Here is a 15841-nt window from a genome sequence, read left to right as displayed (position 1 = left end):
CCTAAGATATAATTGACCTATTAACCTAAGGTATAAACTGAGACATTTAACTCAATATTGAATGAGACTGATCAAAGAAACGCAAAAACCCCAACCCCTAAAAAATTGCAATGTTCATTCACTTATTTATTGTTTTTGTAGTATTTTTACTGTGTATTTGTTTCATGCTGTCCATAACCTTGACCTTTGCACATGACGCATGCTATGTTCTGTATGTGCCATGGTCGTACAATGTATTAAGGTACCTACATGTTTAGTACACTGCGTTTGAATGTTTCAGTAACTCTCTCTCATTTCTCTACCCTGCAGACTACAGGAAGTGAACTCTATGATCAATAAGCGACTCAAAGATGTCCTTTTCACTGACCAGTGGAGCGAGGTCTTCATGGACACACTCAGTCGCTTTGGATACGTGTTGGTCAGTTTATGTTTTTCTCTTTTAGGTTGTTTCTTAAATGTAATAGTAATGATATGGCCCCTTCTTACTTGCTCTATATTTATGTACCTTTAATAATTCCCATTTATATAATCTCATGGCAATTTCCAATTAGTAAGTATTATTACAAAAACACATGTTAATAACACTCAAAATATAAAAGGCCAAACAATAATATCAGGTTTCAAGATTAATACAATTTAAAAGTACACATAATTATATTGGGTTTAATTATAAGTAAAACATTCCTAAAAGAGATCAACGAGAGCAGTTTTGTAATTTACAATATGCAATGTCAGCTGTCTGCATGTAGTAATGAGTTTTATTTAGATATAGTAAGTCATTTGAACACCATAACTTAGAAAACTTGACCCTGGAAAGGAGCAGCCGAAAGGCGAAGAAGAAGAGGAAGAACTTAGAAAACTCTATTGCTGTTTTGACACAATCCATTCACAAAGAGTCATGGCTCTGCATATCACCATTTAATAGTGAGTACTGAAGAAATTACTCTATGTACTGAGGAAAATCACTGTGATAGTTGTGTTAGTGCCAGTCTGGCTGTGGTATTCACAGTCAGTTGAGGTAATAGTATTAAGATCAGCTTTTCTTAACCACAAGGCATTTGAAGTATTTTAAGTCTGTCACAAACATTCAAGTGATATAGAGCTTTATTTTGACTGTATATAATTTACATTGAAAAAAATTGGACAGCATGGTGGCACAACAGGTAGTGTCGCTGTCACACAGCTCCAGGGTCCTGGGATTGTGGGGACGAGCCCCACTCCGGGTGTCTATGAGGAGTTTGGTGTGTTCTCGCCATGTCCACATGGGTTTACTCCTGGTGCTGGTTGTGCAGCATAACAACATCCAAAACATTACAATGGACTGATTCTCAACATCTTGGATAAAAGCAAATCTTAAATTTAACACACTCTTATAAAATAATATATAGTTTTGCTTATTTGTCATTATGCCTTTTAGTGGTTTTAGATGAAATCTTTCCCACACTACAGTATATAGCTGTATATAACAGGAATGCTCTAAGCTTAACCTTAATGACAGTCACAGAAAGGTTTTTGTTCTTTCAGTTTAATAAAAAGCCCTAGTGTTCCCTAGACTTATTTTTTTTTAAACATGTTTTCTCTATGGTGCACAGTCAGGATGTTTTTGTGCAAATAACTTAGATTAGGTGCTTATCAGGAGCAAAGGGTTTTAGCATGTTTGTTGGACAGCAAACAGCTAGAGGTTATTGAATTAATGAGTGGCTTTGGTAATAAAATGGCTAGGTTTGTGTGTGAGGGGAAATGTTTTCAAGAATGTGTGCAGGCTGCAAATATTGGTAGATGTGGTGAAGCACGAGATTGGAATTAGCTGGTGGACGTACGTAAAAAACTGCAGGTCCCAGAGTGCATTGTGTTAACTACACTGAGGCCAGTCATGGTGCTGTACTCTGAAAGTAAACCGTTCCATTTGAGGATTCAGTAGATGAAGCATTTGAAAAGAAGAACCTGAAGTGTGTGGACCTCAGGGCTGAGGTGAGGGAATGCGGGTGGCAGGCATATGCAAGACCAGTGGAGATAGGTGTTAGGGGATTTGTAGCCAAGTCTGCCACATCTCTGCTTGTGTGGTTTGGCATCAGGGGCCACAAACTAAGAGCAGCTGTGAAAGAGTTATCAGAAACAGCTGAAAGGTCTAATAAATGGTTGTGGATAAGGAGCGCACTGATTACTTGGGGAAATGCTATTGTGATTGTTGGTGATGTAGCACGTAAAATTCATATGGAACTGGCAGCACTGAGCATGCATTAACAGTGCCAGTGGGGCTAGGAACAGCCTTAGTCACCAGGGAGGCCAGTGTAATTATGTTGCACCTGCTGCCTTAAGCATCAGCGCAGTATATTGTTCTTCTATTTTTCAGTATTATTATTCCGTGTTTCCTTGTCCGCTTAACTCGTCCCGTAATGTCACCGCACTCTAGCTTCTCTGCTCAAAAAACGTTTTTTCACTTTTTAGCCGAACAATTCGCCATAACTTCCTTATAGTTTCACCTAGAAACTTGTCCCTTCTAGCACCTGTAAATTTGAACATTTAAAAAAAAAAAAAAACGTTTTTAAGTTATGAATTTTTGTTCTGCACCAGGGAGGGTTTCGGCACTGCTATCACACTTGACTCTACACACCGTTATCAAAGTCCTTCCCCCCCTGCCGACACCACACACTTGCACACACGAATTGCCCTGGGGTAAAGGCTGGCATCATCACTTTTCTATCAGGGATTCTTAATACAGTTTGACAGCTTTCAGTATTAATCCTAGTCTTTAATCCAGTTGCTGTATGCACGCAGAAGCACACAGAAGATATTGGCAAGTGTGTCTGTGAGTGTGCATTTATGAATGTGAGCCTACAAATTCTTCATGGACATGGTATATGGGCATGGACTTTGATCTAGTCTCCCACACCCACATGGTTGGTCACACTTACAAAGCAAGTCCCGTTTATGGCTCAGCAAGGGCCGATTACGCAACATGATGATGCATAGTCATTGATTCTCTCTCTCTCTCTCTCTCTCTCTCTCTCTCTCTCTCTCTCTCTCTCTCGCTCTCTCTCGCTCTCTCTCTCTCTCTCTCTGAAAATAATATACGCTTTTTCCTTAGGGCTTTTCAAGCAATTTCAAGCAAAGAACGCTGTATGTGTGTGACGGGGCCATTTGTCTTTTAGAGAGACATTGCCTTTGCCTCTGGGTCTCTGCATGCATGTGGATGTATGTGTGTGTGTGTGTGTGTATAGGGTGGTCACTGCCACTGCATGTAGCTTCATGCATAGTAGCTTGCACTGCATTCAAGCCTTTAGCAAAATGCAAATTTGAGAGGGATTGACTGGACTAATTTTATTCAGAAATATCCCCTATTTCAAGTATTTAAATGGTGTGTGTGTGTGTGTGTGTGTGTGTGTGTGTGTGTGAGAGAGAGAGAGAGAGAGAGAGAGAGAGTAAAAGAGAGAATGAGATGGGTTGGAAAAAGAGGTAGCTCTTTAGTGTTCATGAATAGTCTAGAAATAGGCAACATTTGCATAAACAGACATTTAAAAGTAGGCTGCATATATTTGCTTGTGTAAGTGGGATAAAATAGTTTCAGTTAGGGCTTGACATTATATATTGTATAAACTGCATTTTTGCACAGTGTATAGGTGATATTTCAATATTTCAAACAGCAAAATACATTATGGCATGATAGTTCAATTTTTTTAATAGGCTAAATCAACAATGTTCTGAACTATGTTCTATGGAGTGATGGATGATCATCCAGTACCTTTGTGATGAGCTGGAGAGTTATTTGTCATCCACAAATCATATGTTATCAGTAGCTGACCTTACGAATAGTCACTGGAAAAAAAGCTAAATCCTCATATCAGTATTCCAGCTGATAGTGAAAAGCATTCTCAGAAGATCAGTGACTGCTCCTACAGTAAAGTGGTGCAATTATGTTATTAAACCCTTTGTTTTTAGGAGACGTTTTGGACAAACAGGTGCCAACAAACCCATGGGCCATGTAGTGTACGTCTTATACATATAAATATATTTTTATTATCATTATTCTATATTGAGTTGGACAGATTTGACATGATTTACAAAAATAAAAGGCTGCAGACAGGAAAAGATATAGCTGTTTAGCTTGATCCTTGAATCCTGCTCCTTGAGGTCTGATATGTGTCCTCTGTGTACGTGTACATCAGTGGCGATTGCTCTAAGACTGCAAGGGAAGCTCAGCTTCCTCTAAAATGCCAAAAAATAAGTGATCAAATATATACTGTTGTGTGTACATGTCATTGAATAAATATGCACTACAACGCGCTCAACTTTTGTTCAGAATCAGCTTCTTATCACTGGTAAAGACGCGGCTTTCCTCTCAATCAGCTTCACAGTGCTTTAAACAGTGAGGACGCTGAGTGTCCACAGAGTTCAATAGCGAAGCAGCGAAGTGCAGCGAAACGAGACGAGTCATTGGATAAATGCTGGGCTTTGTCCCGCCCATCGGGCGCTCAGCGTCTCTGGGGGTCTATGGGGCAGTGGGCTGGCCTCGTCTGGCCTGGACGCTCAGCCTCTGCATGATGATTGGATGATCTGTCTGAGGCTGAATCCCTTTTTGATTGACAGCGAAATGAGCGAATCAGCGATCCTTTGGTGTAAAGATTCGTGGGAGCATTACATTTTCATTCTGTTCTGAGTTGAACCAGAGACTTTCTTAATCCTCTTAGCAGCATTTTCTTTGTTAAAAACGACTAGCGACAAATTGAGCTTCTATTTCTGGTCAGTTTTTGTAGCTGGTTGTGTTTGGAGACTGACTTCTATCACTCTTTCTGACTTCTATCGCAGTTTCTGTCCAGCGGGTGCTGCTGAGCCCCTCCACCGTCACAAAGCACTCACAGGCGGACACACTTCACATGGGCCAAGGCTGTTTAAGCAGCCTAGCTCTGCTGGCCATTGAGAGGACACTAGTCAAGTCCCTGGAAAAGACGCCTTGTTGGTACGACAGGGTCACAGATCATTTTGTTGAAAAGGAACGGAGGGTAGAATTTACGTATAAATAAACCGACACATTTTATGATGTAGGCCGAAATTGAGCTTCCCCTCCTTGAAAGACCAGCATCCGCCACTGGTGTACATATACGTTTTGTTTTTGGAAGATAAAGCGAACTGCAGACCTGGTATTTCTCTAAACTGTAGTTGTTACATAACATTTTACAGTGTTACATGACTTTAGTATATTGTAGACTTGCAATACGACATGTCAACCAATGCTCAAAACAAACAAGCTATTTCAAATAAATATTCAGCATCCATCAGTCATGTATAATGCATAATTAACAGATATAAATAATTCAGCATATTATGCAAAAATCTTGCATTATGCAAAAAAATACTCCATTTTCTTGTGTTTTAATCAATGCAATCAGTCTGAACCCAGTTTGTTGTCCTCTTTCATTTTGTTCACAGGTGACATCTCAAAGAATGCAGGGGGTCCTACTGCTGGTCTTTACTAAATATTTCCACCTGCCGTTTATCAGAGGTGTACAGACAGAGAACACACGCACTGGACTTGGGGGGATTTGGGTAAGATATATCTTTTTTAGTCCTTTAAATAGATGACTGCTGTACTGTTGCTCAAAATTTACTACAGATTTCTGTATTGCCAGCAAAAATATAAATAACCTACAGCATGGAATATTTGTGTTAAGCTTTTTTTTGTTTTTCTTCCATTGTTTGTTACTTTTTGCAAAAAGTTTGCAACAAAAGTTAATATAGTTTTGTAAGTGCGCTTTAAATCTTATAAAACAATAATGAATACATACATTTTAGGTCATATGTTAAACGATTCATTTAGTTCTGATGAACTACTAAACATAAGCTGAAACATAGTAATTGCAGCATCAAAACAGCCACACCACCAGCAACTTGTGCTCCTGAATGTCTCCTGCATGATAATATTGAAACACACATTAATAACAAACTGCATGTTTATTATTGTATATTTTCCTTCTGTTTCTTACTGCAACACTCACTGTGTTTGTTCTATTTTTTGTTCTATTTTATATGTATTTCTATGCCTTTGGAAAATGTGGTTTGATTTTGACAAAACATACATTCCACCACATGTCAGTAGATGTACAGGCAAACATTAAATACAGTTCAAATACCAATGCAAAAGAACTTTCATAACATTTCAGGTTAAGATTTTTGTTTTTTATATCATTTCTGACACACTGTCCATCTCATTCATTCTCCCTAAATAGTCCTCTTCTTGTCTCTTGCAGGGCAATAAAGGTGGTGTGAGTGCTCGCATGACTGTGTTTGGTCACTCTATCTGTTTCTTAAACTGCCACCTGCCTGCACACATGGAGAACACAGACCAGCGCATGGAGGACTTTGAGAGCATTCTGCAGCAGCAGCAGTTTGAAGGCCAAGCTGCTATGGGAGTCCTGGATCATGAGTGAGTTCTATAGAAAGATACATACACTCTGTCACAGCAACATATTACCGTTTAGCTCCAAAATGAAACCATGTATGAGAAAACATATTTTGGATTAGTTGAAAGAATGTATTTCTGGCTTTACACTGTGGTAATTTCATGCACATTTAGCTACTTGAAACTTGCATGAAAGTAAATTAAATACAACTGAACAAGCAACTATATATATTAAACTCTCCTTATGTTAGGTTTATTTTGGCAATTATGAGGCTAAAAGGTCCAATGTTTTTATATGCAGTGTTGTTTTCTGGTTTGGAGATCTAAACTTTCGTATTGAAGACTTGGAGATGCACGTCATCAAGGCAGCTATTGATAACAATAAACTTTCCATCCTGTGGGAAAAAGACCAGGTAAATGATTCATTCATTCATTCATTCTGTAACCACTTATCCAGTTCAGGGTCGAGGTGGGTCCAGAGCCCACAGGAACACACCCAAGAGGGGTGATATTCAATTATAATTTTTTTTTTATTGAATTTTAATTAACTGCTATGCTCTTCGGCCAGTCTCTGCTTAAAAATTGTAGTATTCAAAATCCACATGTTATATATGCAAGCTATTTTAGACAAGTAGTCTGGGAATTCACAAAGCATTGATGAGTCTTGGTGCTGGTTAAATGCAGTGCTGAATTCTCATGCATTATCTATTTCTGCCACTTGATGTCTGACTTTTTTTGATGATTTTTCAGCAAGCTACACTTTATGCTTATAAACAAGAATGACCAAGTAGCCAAAACATGCTTGTTTCTCTATCTGACTGCATTTGGGTTAAGGCTTTTTAACACAGCTTTAACACACATAATAATATAAATCTGAATATTTCAGTCACTAGTGCTTAATAATCTTAATAATCAGTTATTATGCAAAAAAAATATGTGTTTTCTTGTCTTATCTCCTTGTCTTACTTTGTAGCTTAACATGGCCAAAGACAGTGAAACTGTCCTGGAAGGCTTTGAAGAAGGACCACTCAAATTTCCTCCAACCTATAAGTTTGATGTAGGGACAAACACATATGATACCAGGTACACTTGAATTTAAACTTCTGATAACACATAAAACCCTGCATGAGTAAACTCTGCCCTATTTAACCATACTTGGATGGCTGTTCTAATATTCAGACTTGTCACGGTTGAGGGCGAAAACTTTAGGGTTATGACTGATTTTATAACTACCAATAGACAACTACAGACCGTTTAGAGATGAACAATAATTCACTGGGTATCTCTGATCCATGTGTACATTTTCATGAATCATAAATTAAAGTCATCTCTCAAGCTGAATGTTCTACCTCAAAAGTAAATCCTCTGTACTTAAATAATAGCTACCATTGTAGGCATTAACTTGAGATGAAAACAAATAGTTTAACGCTGTAAAACTCTTGTTTCTGTGCATGAAATTGACCTTAATAATCTCCATAAATTCATCTTGTAACCATCTCAGCAGCTTACTCCGAAATGTTTTCATAGAGGTTACTTTGACTTGTCAACAATTCATCATCAATGGCTTATAATGCCAAATCCAACATTTAGAAACGTATCTAGATGTTTCTGGGCATCTTTAGTGGCAGTAAAACCAGTGTAGTACCGTATTGCAATGCCAGACCTTTATTTAGAACTGATGATCTCAAAAATCACAAAGTATGTATCCTAGGTGCCCTGATAGCTACATGCCTTATACACTGTCTTATTCAAGTAAGGCTGTTGCTATGGAGCTTTGTGCCACTTCACTGCAGAGAGCTGCACAGTAACTAATTGAAGCTATTTTTATTTTCGAGTCCTACTCAGAACATTTTCATTTAAGTCTGTAAGTCATCAACAATATCTGAATGTGTTCTTTTTTTTTTCTTAGTGGGAAAAAACGTAAACCAGCATGGACTGATCGTATCCTCTGGCGTTTGAGGCCAATGGCACCTGCCAGCAACAACAAGCGCAGCTCTGTATCAGGACTAACTAGTGGCACCCGGGTGACACAGCACTTTTACCGTAGCCACATGGAGTACATCATCAGTGACCACAAGCCTGTCTCCTCTATTTTCACCCTCCAGGTGGGCACACAGTAAATGAAATAAAAAGCTGGGGAAGGTCTTTTGTCAGAAATATGTTGCACTATAATCTTTACTATGCAATGGTCTCTGCAGTTCCCATATAAGGTGGATATTCCTCTGGTGACCCTCACTGTAGAGGATGAATGGAGAGAAGTAGCTGACGCCATTGCTAAATTCAAGGTAGCACCTAACTACTCCCGAAGTTCCTGGGACTGGATTGGTCTTTACAAGGTAAACATACATAAAAGTTAAAAAGTACATTGTGTTCATTGCAGAATTGATCACATGGATTAACAATGTAATTTTAATGTTTAAATGTTGAAGTATATTGAGTGTTTTATCAGGTTCCATCTTTATTATGTTCTATAATATCAGGGTCTATCAGAAGTTTTATTAGGTCTATAAGGAGATGATAAATTATAAATTTATTGTGAACAGAATCAACAGCACCCCCCCCCCTCACACACACACACAACTACAATATAAAACCCCTGAACCACCCCCAAAACAACCCCAACCTAACAAAAGGGCTGTTGTTGAGCTTGCTGAGAGCTCCCCCTTGAGCTTCCAAACTTGGTCTCACCACACTCTGTTGATATAAGCTTCGGTGTAATGACATTTATGTAGGAAATGGATTTGGCAAATTTGTAAACAATATTCAAAACAATGTGTGTATACAGGTTGGATTTAAACATCATAAAGATTATGTGGGTTACACTTGGGCAAAACAGGAAGAATCTGATTATTTGAGACAGGAGCACCAGGTAAGACATGTCATACTTTATACTACAATATAAATAATATTTTAACAGATGCATTTGTATTTGATTAGGAGTATTTTTTTACCACTCTAGATTACATTTGCAGAGGAGGAGTTGCCAAAGGAGTCTGGAGACTACATCCTGGGTTATTATAGCAACAATATGAGTACGATTGTGGGTGTTACTGAGCCATTCCAGGTAACTGTTCTTAATCAAAATGAGCTTACTAACAAAACCCCTTATTGCTGAAGTATTTTTTTTATTTAAGTCAAAATACTTTCAGTTACATTTATTATCTCATATGTAAAACTCCTTTTAATCCATAAGAATGAATTTGCCAGCCTCAAGTATAGCCTGTTGTTGTTTTTTTATTATAATTATTTGTTAGATATTGAAAAATACATGGTATGAATGCAAGGCTGACATCATTAAATGTTGCCCTTTGCTTAAAGATATTGTGTACATTTTAACCCTGCAGCATCAAAAAAAATAGACGTACTCTACAGGTAAATTTTTGCTCATCAAAATTACAAAAAGTAAAAAGGTACCCTTTAAAGAACACAGTCTTAGAAACCAATTGTGTACCTTAAAGGTACATAGCATTCACTTTTCCAGTGGGAAAGTACAGTTTGAAAACATGTTTTCCAATAGGAAAATACAATGAAAATCATGGAATTAAAACAGGAGTCAGCGCAACTTAAAAATATATTATTGCAATGATATATGGTACAATTATATGCTTTATTGACAAAGGTATGCCAAATTTCTCCTGATCATTTAATTCAGGTGTTTCATTCATTCAAATTGCCACAGGTGTATAAAATCAAGCGTGTTCATAACATACCTTCCCTTCTAGATACTCCATGATCAACTGTGAGTGGTAGCATTTAGGAACCACAAGAACTCTGAATCTAAGTGGCAGAACGCAGATATGTAGAGAGCCAAATGCTGAAGCGCACAGTGTGTGTGAAAGTCATCAAAGCTCTGCTGACTCAATAACTGGAGTTCCAAAGTTCCTCTGACATTAACCTGAGCACAAAAACAGTGTACCAGAAGCATCATGGCATGTGTTTCCATTGCCAGGCAACTTCATGAAAGTCTTATATCACCAAGCACACAGGCAAATGTTGGGTGGAGTGGTGTAAAGCATACTTCCATTGGCCATTGGAGCAGTGGAAACATATTCTGTGGAGTGATGAATCATTCTCCTGCATCTAGCAGTCTGATGGACAAGTCTGGGTTTGATGAATGCCAGGAGAACTTTACCTGCCTGACTGCAACCTGCCAGCTGTAAAATTTGGTGGAGGAGGGTTAATGATATAGAGTTGTTTTTCAGGGGTTGGCCCGGGCCCCTTAGTTCCAGTGAAGGATAAACTTGATGCTTCAGCATTTCAAGACATTTTGGACAATTGTTTGCTTCCAACTTTGTGGGAACAGTTTGAGAAAGGCCCTTCTCTATTCCAGCATGACTGTGCCCCAGTGCACAAAGCAAGGCACCTAAAGGCATAGTTGGGTGAGTTTGGTGTGGAAGAACTTGACTGGCTCACACAAGTCCTGACCTCAACCCCACTGAACATTGTGTGATGAACTAAAATGCAGATTGCAAGCTAGATCCTCTCGTCCAACGTCATTATCTAACCTCACACATGCTTTTCTGGATGAATGGGCCAATATGTCCACAGACATACTCCAAAATCTTGTAGAATATCTTCCCAGAATAGTGGGAGCTTTAATAGCTGCAAAATGGAGATCAACTTCATATTTAGGCCTATGGATTTAGAATGGGATATCATAAAATATCATGTAGGTGTAATGTGTAGGTGTCCCAATATTTTGACCATATTGTGCATTATTTAACTAAAAAGTGTAATTCATCTCTAATGTGTTACTGTGTTGTTTTTATTCTCCTTTCATTGTCCTGCAGATTCAGCTTCCCACCTCCAGCACAGCTGGTCTCAGTCCATCTGACAGCTCAGACTTTACCTCCGATGATGAGGTAAGACAGCCTGACTCACGTGACTCCAGCCCAGTGCGAGGCAAGCGAGGCAAGCGAGGCGGCAGCAGCAGTAGCAGCAGCACCCGGAGCCCCACACCTACAGAGGGGCAGGCGGAAAGTTCCCATAATCCTCACTCCAGAAATACCTCTCCACATTCTGACACAAAGGCAGGAAGTAGCCCCAAAACCGATGACTCCACTGATGTCGCAAACTCGGGGAAGAACAATGGCAAGCCTTAGATGAGCACACTGTTAAAAGTGAAGGGTGATATATCAAAGAAAGGAGCTGCAGGATTATTTTGGAGGTTTCTTGGCGTCTTTTGTGAATTGTGATGTCATCGTTATGTGAAGATGTTGTCTTCTGTGTTGCAGTGGTGCAGGGCAGAGGTAGGCCTTTAGTAAGTGGCTCTCTCTATGACGCTTACGAGGGTAAGAAGACTTATTGTCCGTGCCTGTTTCGCAGTAACCTGAAGTCATACTATATGCACATTCTTCACTCTTTCCTTTTTCCTTATCCCAGCAAGTTAAAAGCACAACAGTTCAATTCTGGGACAGTAAGAAGCAAGTGGCAATATCATGAGAGAGGATTTAATCAGTGATTTTACAAATTGGATGATTTATGCCAATTTGTCTTCATTTATTGACTGTAGCATCTACTTTGGTCTGGGCTGAATGAATCACAGTCGTTGCCAAGATTCTGAGAAACTGCCAGGATTCAGTTTGTAGAACAGCCAGACTAATTGCACAGATGAGAGTAGTGCTTTTCATCCTTCACTACTGCAGAAACATATCAGGATTTCAACAAGGCATTTTTCTTGTATTTAAAAAATGCCTATGTTTTCTATCAGAATACTGGGTGTCTATGTGAAGGGAGGTAGATGTGTATACATAATATCCCACTCTTGTTTGAGTTACACTTGGCCATTCCACTGCACATTGAACAAATATATATTCCCATACAGTCTGCTATCGTAACACTTTAAAGGAACACTAGGTAAGATTTAGTGTTTTTGGCTCCTGGGGTCCCAATAGAGTTGTGGTTTTACAGACAGCCCTGTCCTGAAATCAAGGGGGAAGGGAGAGGAGAGGGTGGTTTCCTACTCCTCCTAAAGTTACATAATGGAGTTTTTGCACTGCTGATGTCTACCTTTTTAAGGTAAAGATACAACCCAGTGTTTCTTTAATAAAACAAATAAGAATGTTGTTGTGTTATGATATGGCAGGACCGTTTTAATCATGTAATTAGTTACCTGCAGGGTTACTGCTGTGCTGTTTTACAGTTTCTTGTTACAGTAGATGTCCTTTAAAAATCCTTGCCTCAAAAATCTGAAGTCACGTTCTTCCCACCTTTCATTAGTAATCCAAGGCAAACAGAAACATACTGACATTCCAATTCAAGGCAACATTTTTTTTGCCAGTTATCATTAATAGTTTAGCTTGACATAGGAGGTAAGACTCAATAGATATCAGAAAAAAATCAAGGTTGTGGATTAAAAGAGTAAGATAAATGAGTTTCAGTGAAAATTCAAAGGGACTTTTTTTTTTTTAGTTTACATGACCATATGCCATGTCACTTCAGATGTCAAAGGACATTACAACAGAGTTTTGGGGCTGAATTTGAGCTGTAATCTATATCAAAAAAGTACCACATCACTACTTTAAATGTGGTAGGAACCCTAGGGTATTCTGTGTTGTCTAGAGTTTTCTAGGATTTGTCCTCTGTGGTAAAGATCTCTTCTCTTCTCTTCTCTTCTCTTCTCTTCTCTTCTCTTCGTAGTATTCACAGTGCTTTCTCCAGTAGCAAAATGTCGGAGTAGTAGCTAGTGAATATCAGTGAACCATATTGGACGTTTTGTGCCATGACTCCTTAACTTTTTGACACAGTGTGCTGTCTCACTGTAATGTGATAGTGAGAGAGTGTGTGTCTGTGTATTTGATTCTGTACATGTGTTTGCATGGCCGTATGTCATAATTCAGTGATATATTGTGCTGTCAAACTCCTTTATATACTGTAGTTGAATGGGAAAAAATAAACAGAAACAATGCTGATTTATTGTTTACTTAGGGATTGAGGAAACAAAGACAATTAAGGTGCTCTTTTGTGTATTATTAGATTTTTTTTAATCTTTTCTTTTTTTTTTGCCTTTTCAACTTTAATTCAACATAATGCAAATGCAACCTAAGCAAAAGCCATTTTCAGAGATCTTGACCACTGGAGAAATAACCTTGTTAAAAAGTTTGGGCAGATCTGGTGAAAATTTGCTTATTAGATTTGCTGGGAGTGAATTGGAAATTACAGGAATTTTTATTAATAACACAACAAACCGCAGGTATTCAGCACAAACTCTAGACCAACAATTCACTTTACACTGAAGTGTTTTTCCATATTCCAAATAGCTTAGGTACCATATCAATATTAAATATAATATTGTAAGATGCTTATTAAAGACAACTCAGGATGTCTGCAATATTCTGCAGCTCTTAAGGCACAGGATTCTTTTCCACAAAAGGGCACACATACGTAATAGGCATGCTTCCTTTCCTACTCCTTTGTTACTCTACTGTAATCTTTGTAACACAGGAAACAAGAGCCCTATACTTTTAAAGATCAATTATAAAGACTGCACTTCTTGACTGATATTTGTTTTCCTTTTGGTCAGGTCAGATGTTCCTGTTCAGACAATATGTCTAGGACCTAATTATGGGAGCTAATTTTACAGCCATTTTAGTGTACAGAATGTCTCAGTGACAGTTTAGTGTAATTTTATTTTACCTTTACAAAGAGCAGAAAAGTTACAGGGGGCACTTTTCACCATTACTGTTTTATATTTGGAGTGTCTTCAGAACTGGATCCACTTTTTTGAAATTGGAAGCCAGCAACGAATCCCTGGAAATGTAGACAATGAAGACTTGTTATATATTTAAAATCCAAGCTTAGTCTGATGAGATAAACCTCTAATTAAATGTGAGATGAAGTCTAACCCTCAACCTACATATTTATCACCAGAAAGCCCAAAGGCCCACAGGAAAATATTTTCCTTGTTGCTTTAAATAAAAAACAAAACAAAGAAACATTATATAAGATATATTTAGGAGAATTTTTAACACAGATGCTTGTATGTGTGATATATATTGCTGAACCTAAAATATCATAAGCATGTTTTATACCAGGCAGAATGGTGGCAAATAAAGTAAAATATTTCTGCGTGTAAAATAAAAAACAACAACAACAACAACATAAATGAAGCTGTTTTATGTGCCATTGTTGCAGGACTTGATACAGTTGATTTTGACCATTAATTTTTCCACTGATTTTTATGACCAAGTGCCCAGTTGCCCAAAATAACATCAACCAATCAGTGTTGGCTTGACATAAGATGGTGCCACCACAAATATAGTAGTTGGAAAACCCTGCTTTAATAGGGCCAGTTTTTTTCTTTTCTTTTCTTTTCTTTTTTGGCCACACACAGACAACGATACATTGACCAGATAGACACTGCATTGATTAGTTCTAATTAGGTTAAATGTCTGGGTGAAGATTATGGGTACATATGCAATGCAAGACTTTTTGCTGAACAGCAGGCTCCCATCACTTAAACAAATTGGATAGATTAGAGAAACTGCACGAATATTCAACTTATGCTGGGGAAGTCAGTTCCTGGTTTCCAATAACAAGAAAATGGGAACCTAAACCAGTTCAGGAACCTCTGCCTTTAATAATAAGGTATAATGAATTTACGTTTAGTGCTTTATAAAATGTTCCATGGAGAGAACATAATGTTCACGCATACTGTTAAGGAATGTTATTGTTGAAATTATGTAGGGATTTTTAATGGAATATTATGTGTATGAAATAGATGTAAAGAATAGATGACAATCAATGCCAAAAAATAGAGGATATTGTATGTAAGTGTATTAATTTATTTTTTCATTGCTGTATACTCTACTGTATGTAAAGTGTCATTCTGTTGGCCAGTGTCTTGAAGGCATTATGATAAGGACATTTTTTGTTATTATTATTTTTATTTTTTATTTTGATTGTTACTGTTTTAATTCAATTCAGCCATTGATTAAAATCATATTTACAGATTAAAGCTTATTCCTATAAGGTAGTTTATGACTGATCTAATTTTCAGTTTTACACATTTTAAGTTGTATCTTTTATTGTAAGTTTTAAATACATATTTATTTGATAAACTTGTGAAAGATGTCTTGAGAAGAGAGCCATCTGGCCACTGTTGTTGAAAAACTGTTGTCCAAAAGAAAATAAATGCCGGTCAAAGTGAAATACTAACATTCTCATCTTTTTGCTTTCAATGTATAAGATGTAAACATGTATAAACAACAATTCAAGTTCAACAATGAAATCTGGACACCATGCAATGGCACATATTTCCCAGAAGTGTAAGTACATCAATTGAAATCAGACATGTACAAGCATGTCTATATCACAAGCTGTGTATGTCAAGATTTTAGTTACGTAACACATAATATGTTACATAATGGGCGTAAACTTGTCATTATGCTTCTGCAATTATTATTATTTTTTATTTTTTTGATGTTCAGTATGCATTAATTCTAA

The 15841-nt window shown here is 37.7% G+C and overlaps 1 protein-coding gene across 1 annotated transcript in view; it reads left to right on the top strand.

Moving 5' to 3' along the window:
* Positions 1-15531, top strand: part of LOC136679481 (inositol polyphosphate 5-phosphatase K-like) — a 29058-nt gene extending 13527 nt beyond the window's left edge. The window contains exons 4-13 of the mRNA XM_066658013.1: positions 310-418; positions 5428-5544; positions 6246-6421; positions 6699-6810; positions 7371-7480; positions 8307-8502; positions 8596-8733; positions 9183-9266; positions 9357-9461; positions 11188-15531. Of these exons, the coding sequence (XP_066514110.1) occupies positions 310-418; positions 5428-5544; positions 6246-6421; positions 6699-6810; positions 7371-7480; positions 8307-8502; positions 8596-8733; positions 9183-9266; positions 9357-9461; positions 11188-11499 (1459 nt within the window). The 3' untranslated portion in view covers positions 11500-15531. The remainder of the gene's footprint in view (positions 1-309; positions 419-5427; positions 5545-6245; positions 6422-6698; positions 6811-7370; positions 7481-8306; positions 8503-8595; positions 8734-9182; positions 9267-9356; positions 9462-11187) is intronic.
* Positions 15532-15841: the final 310 nt, after the last annotated feature.

Source organism: Hoplias malabaricus, chromosome Y (assembly GCF_029633855.1).
Source record: "Hoplias malabaricus isolate fHopMal1 chromosome Y, fHopMal1.hap1, whole genome shotgun sequence".
Classification (NCBI taxonomy): domain Eukaryota; kingdom Metazoa; phylum Chordata; class Actinopteri; order Characiformes; family Erythrinidae; genus Hoplias; species Hoplias malabaricus.
The sequence above is the reverse complement of the archived record's forward strand: the minus strand, read 5'-3'. Positions and strand labels throughout refer to the sequence as shown.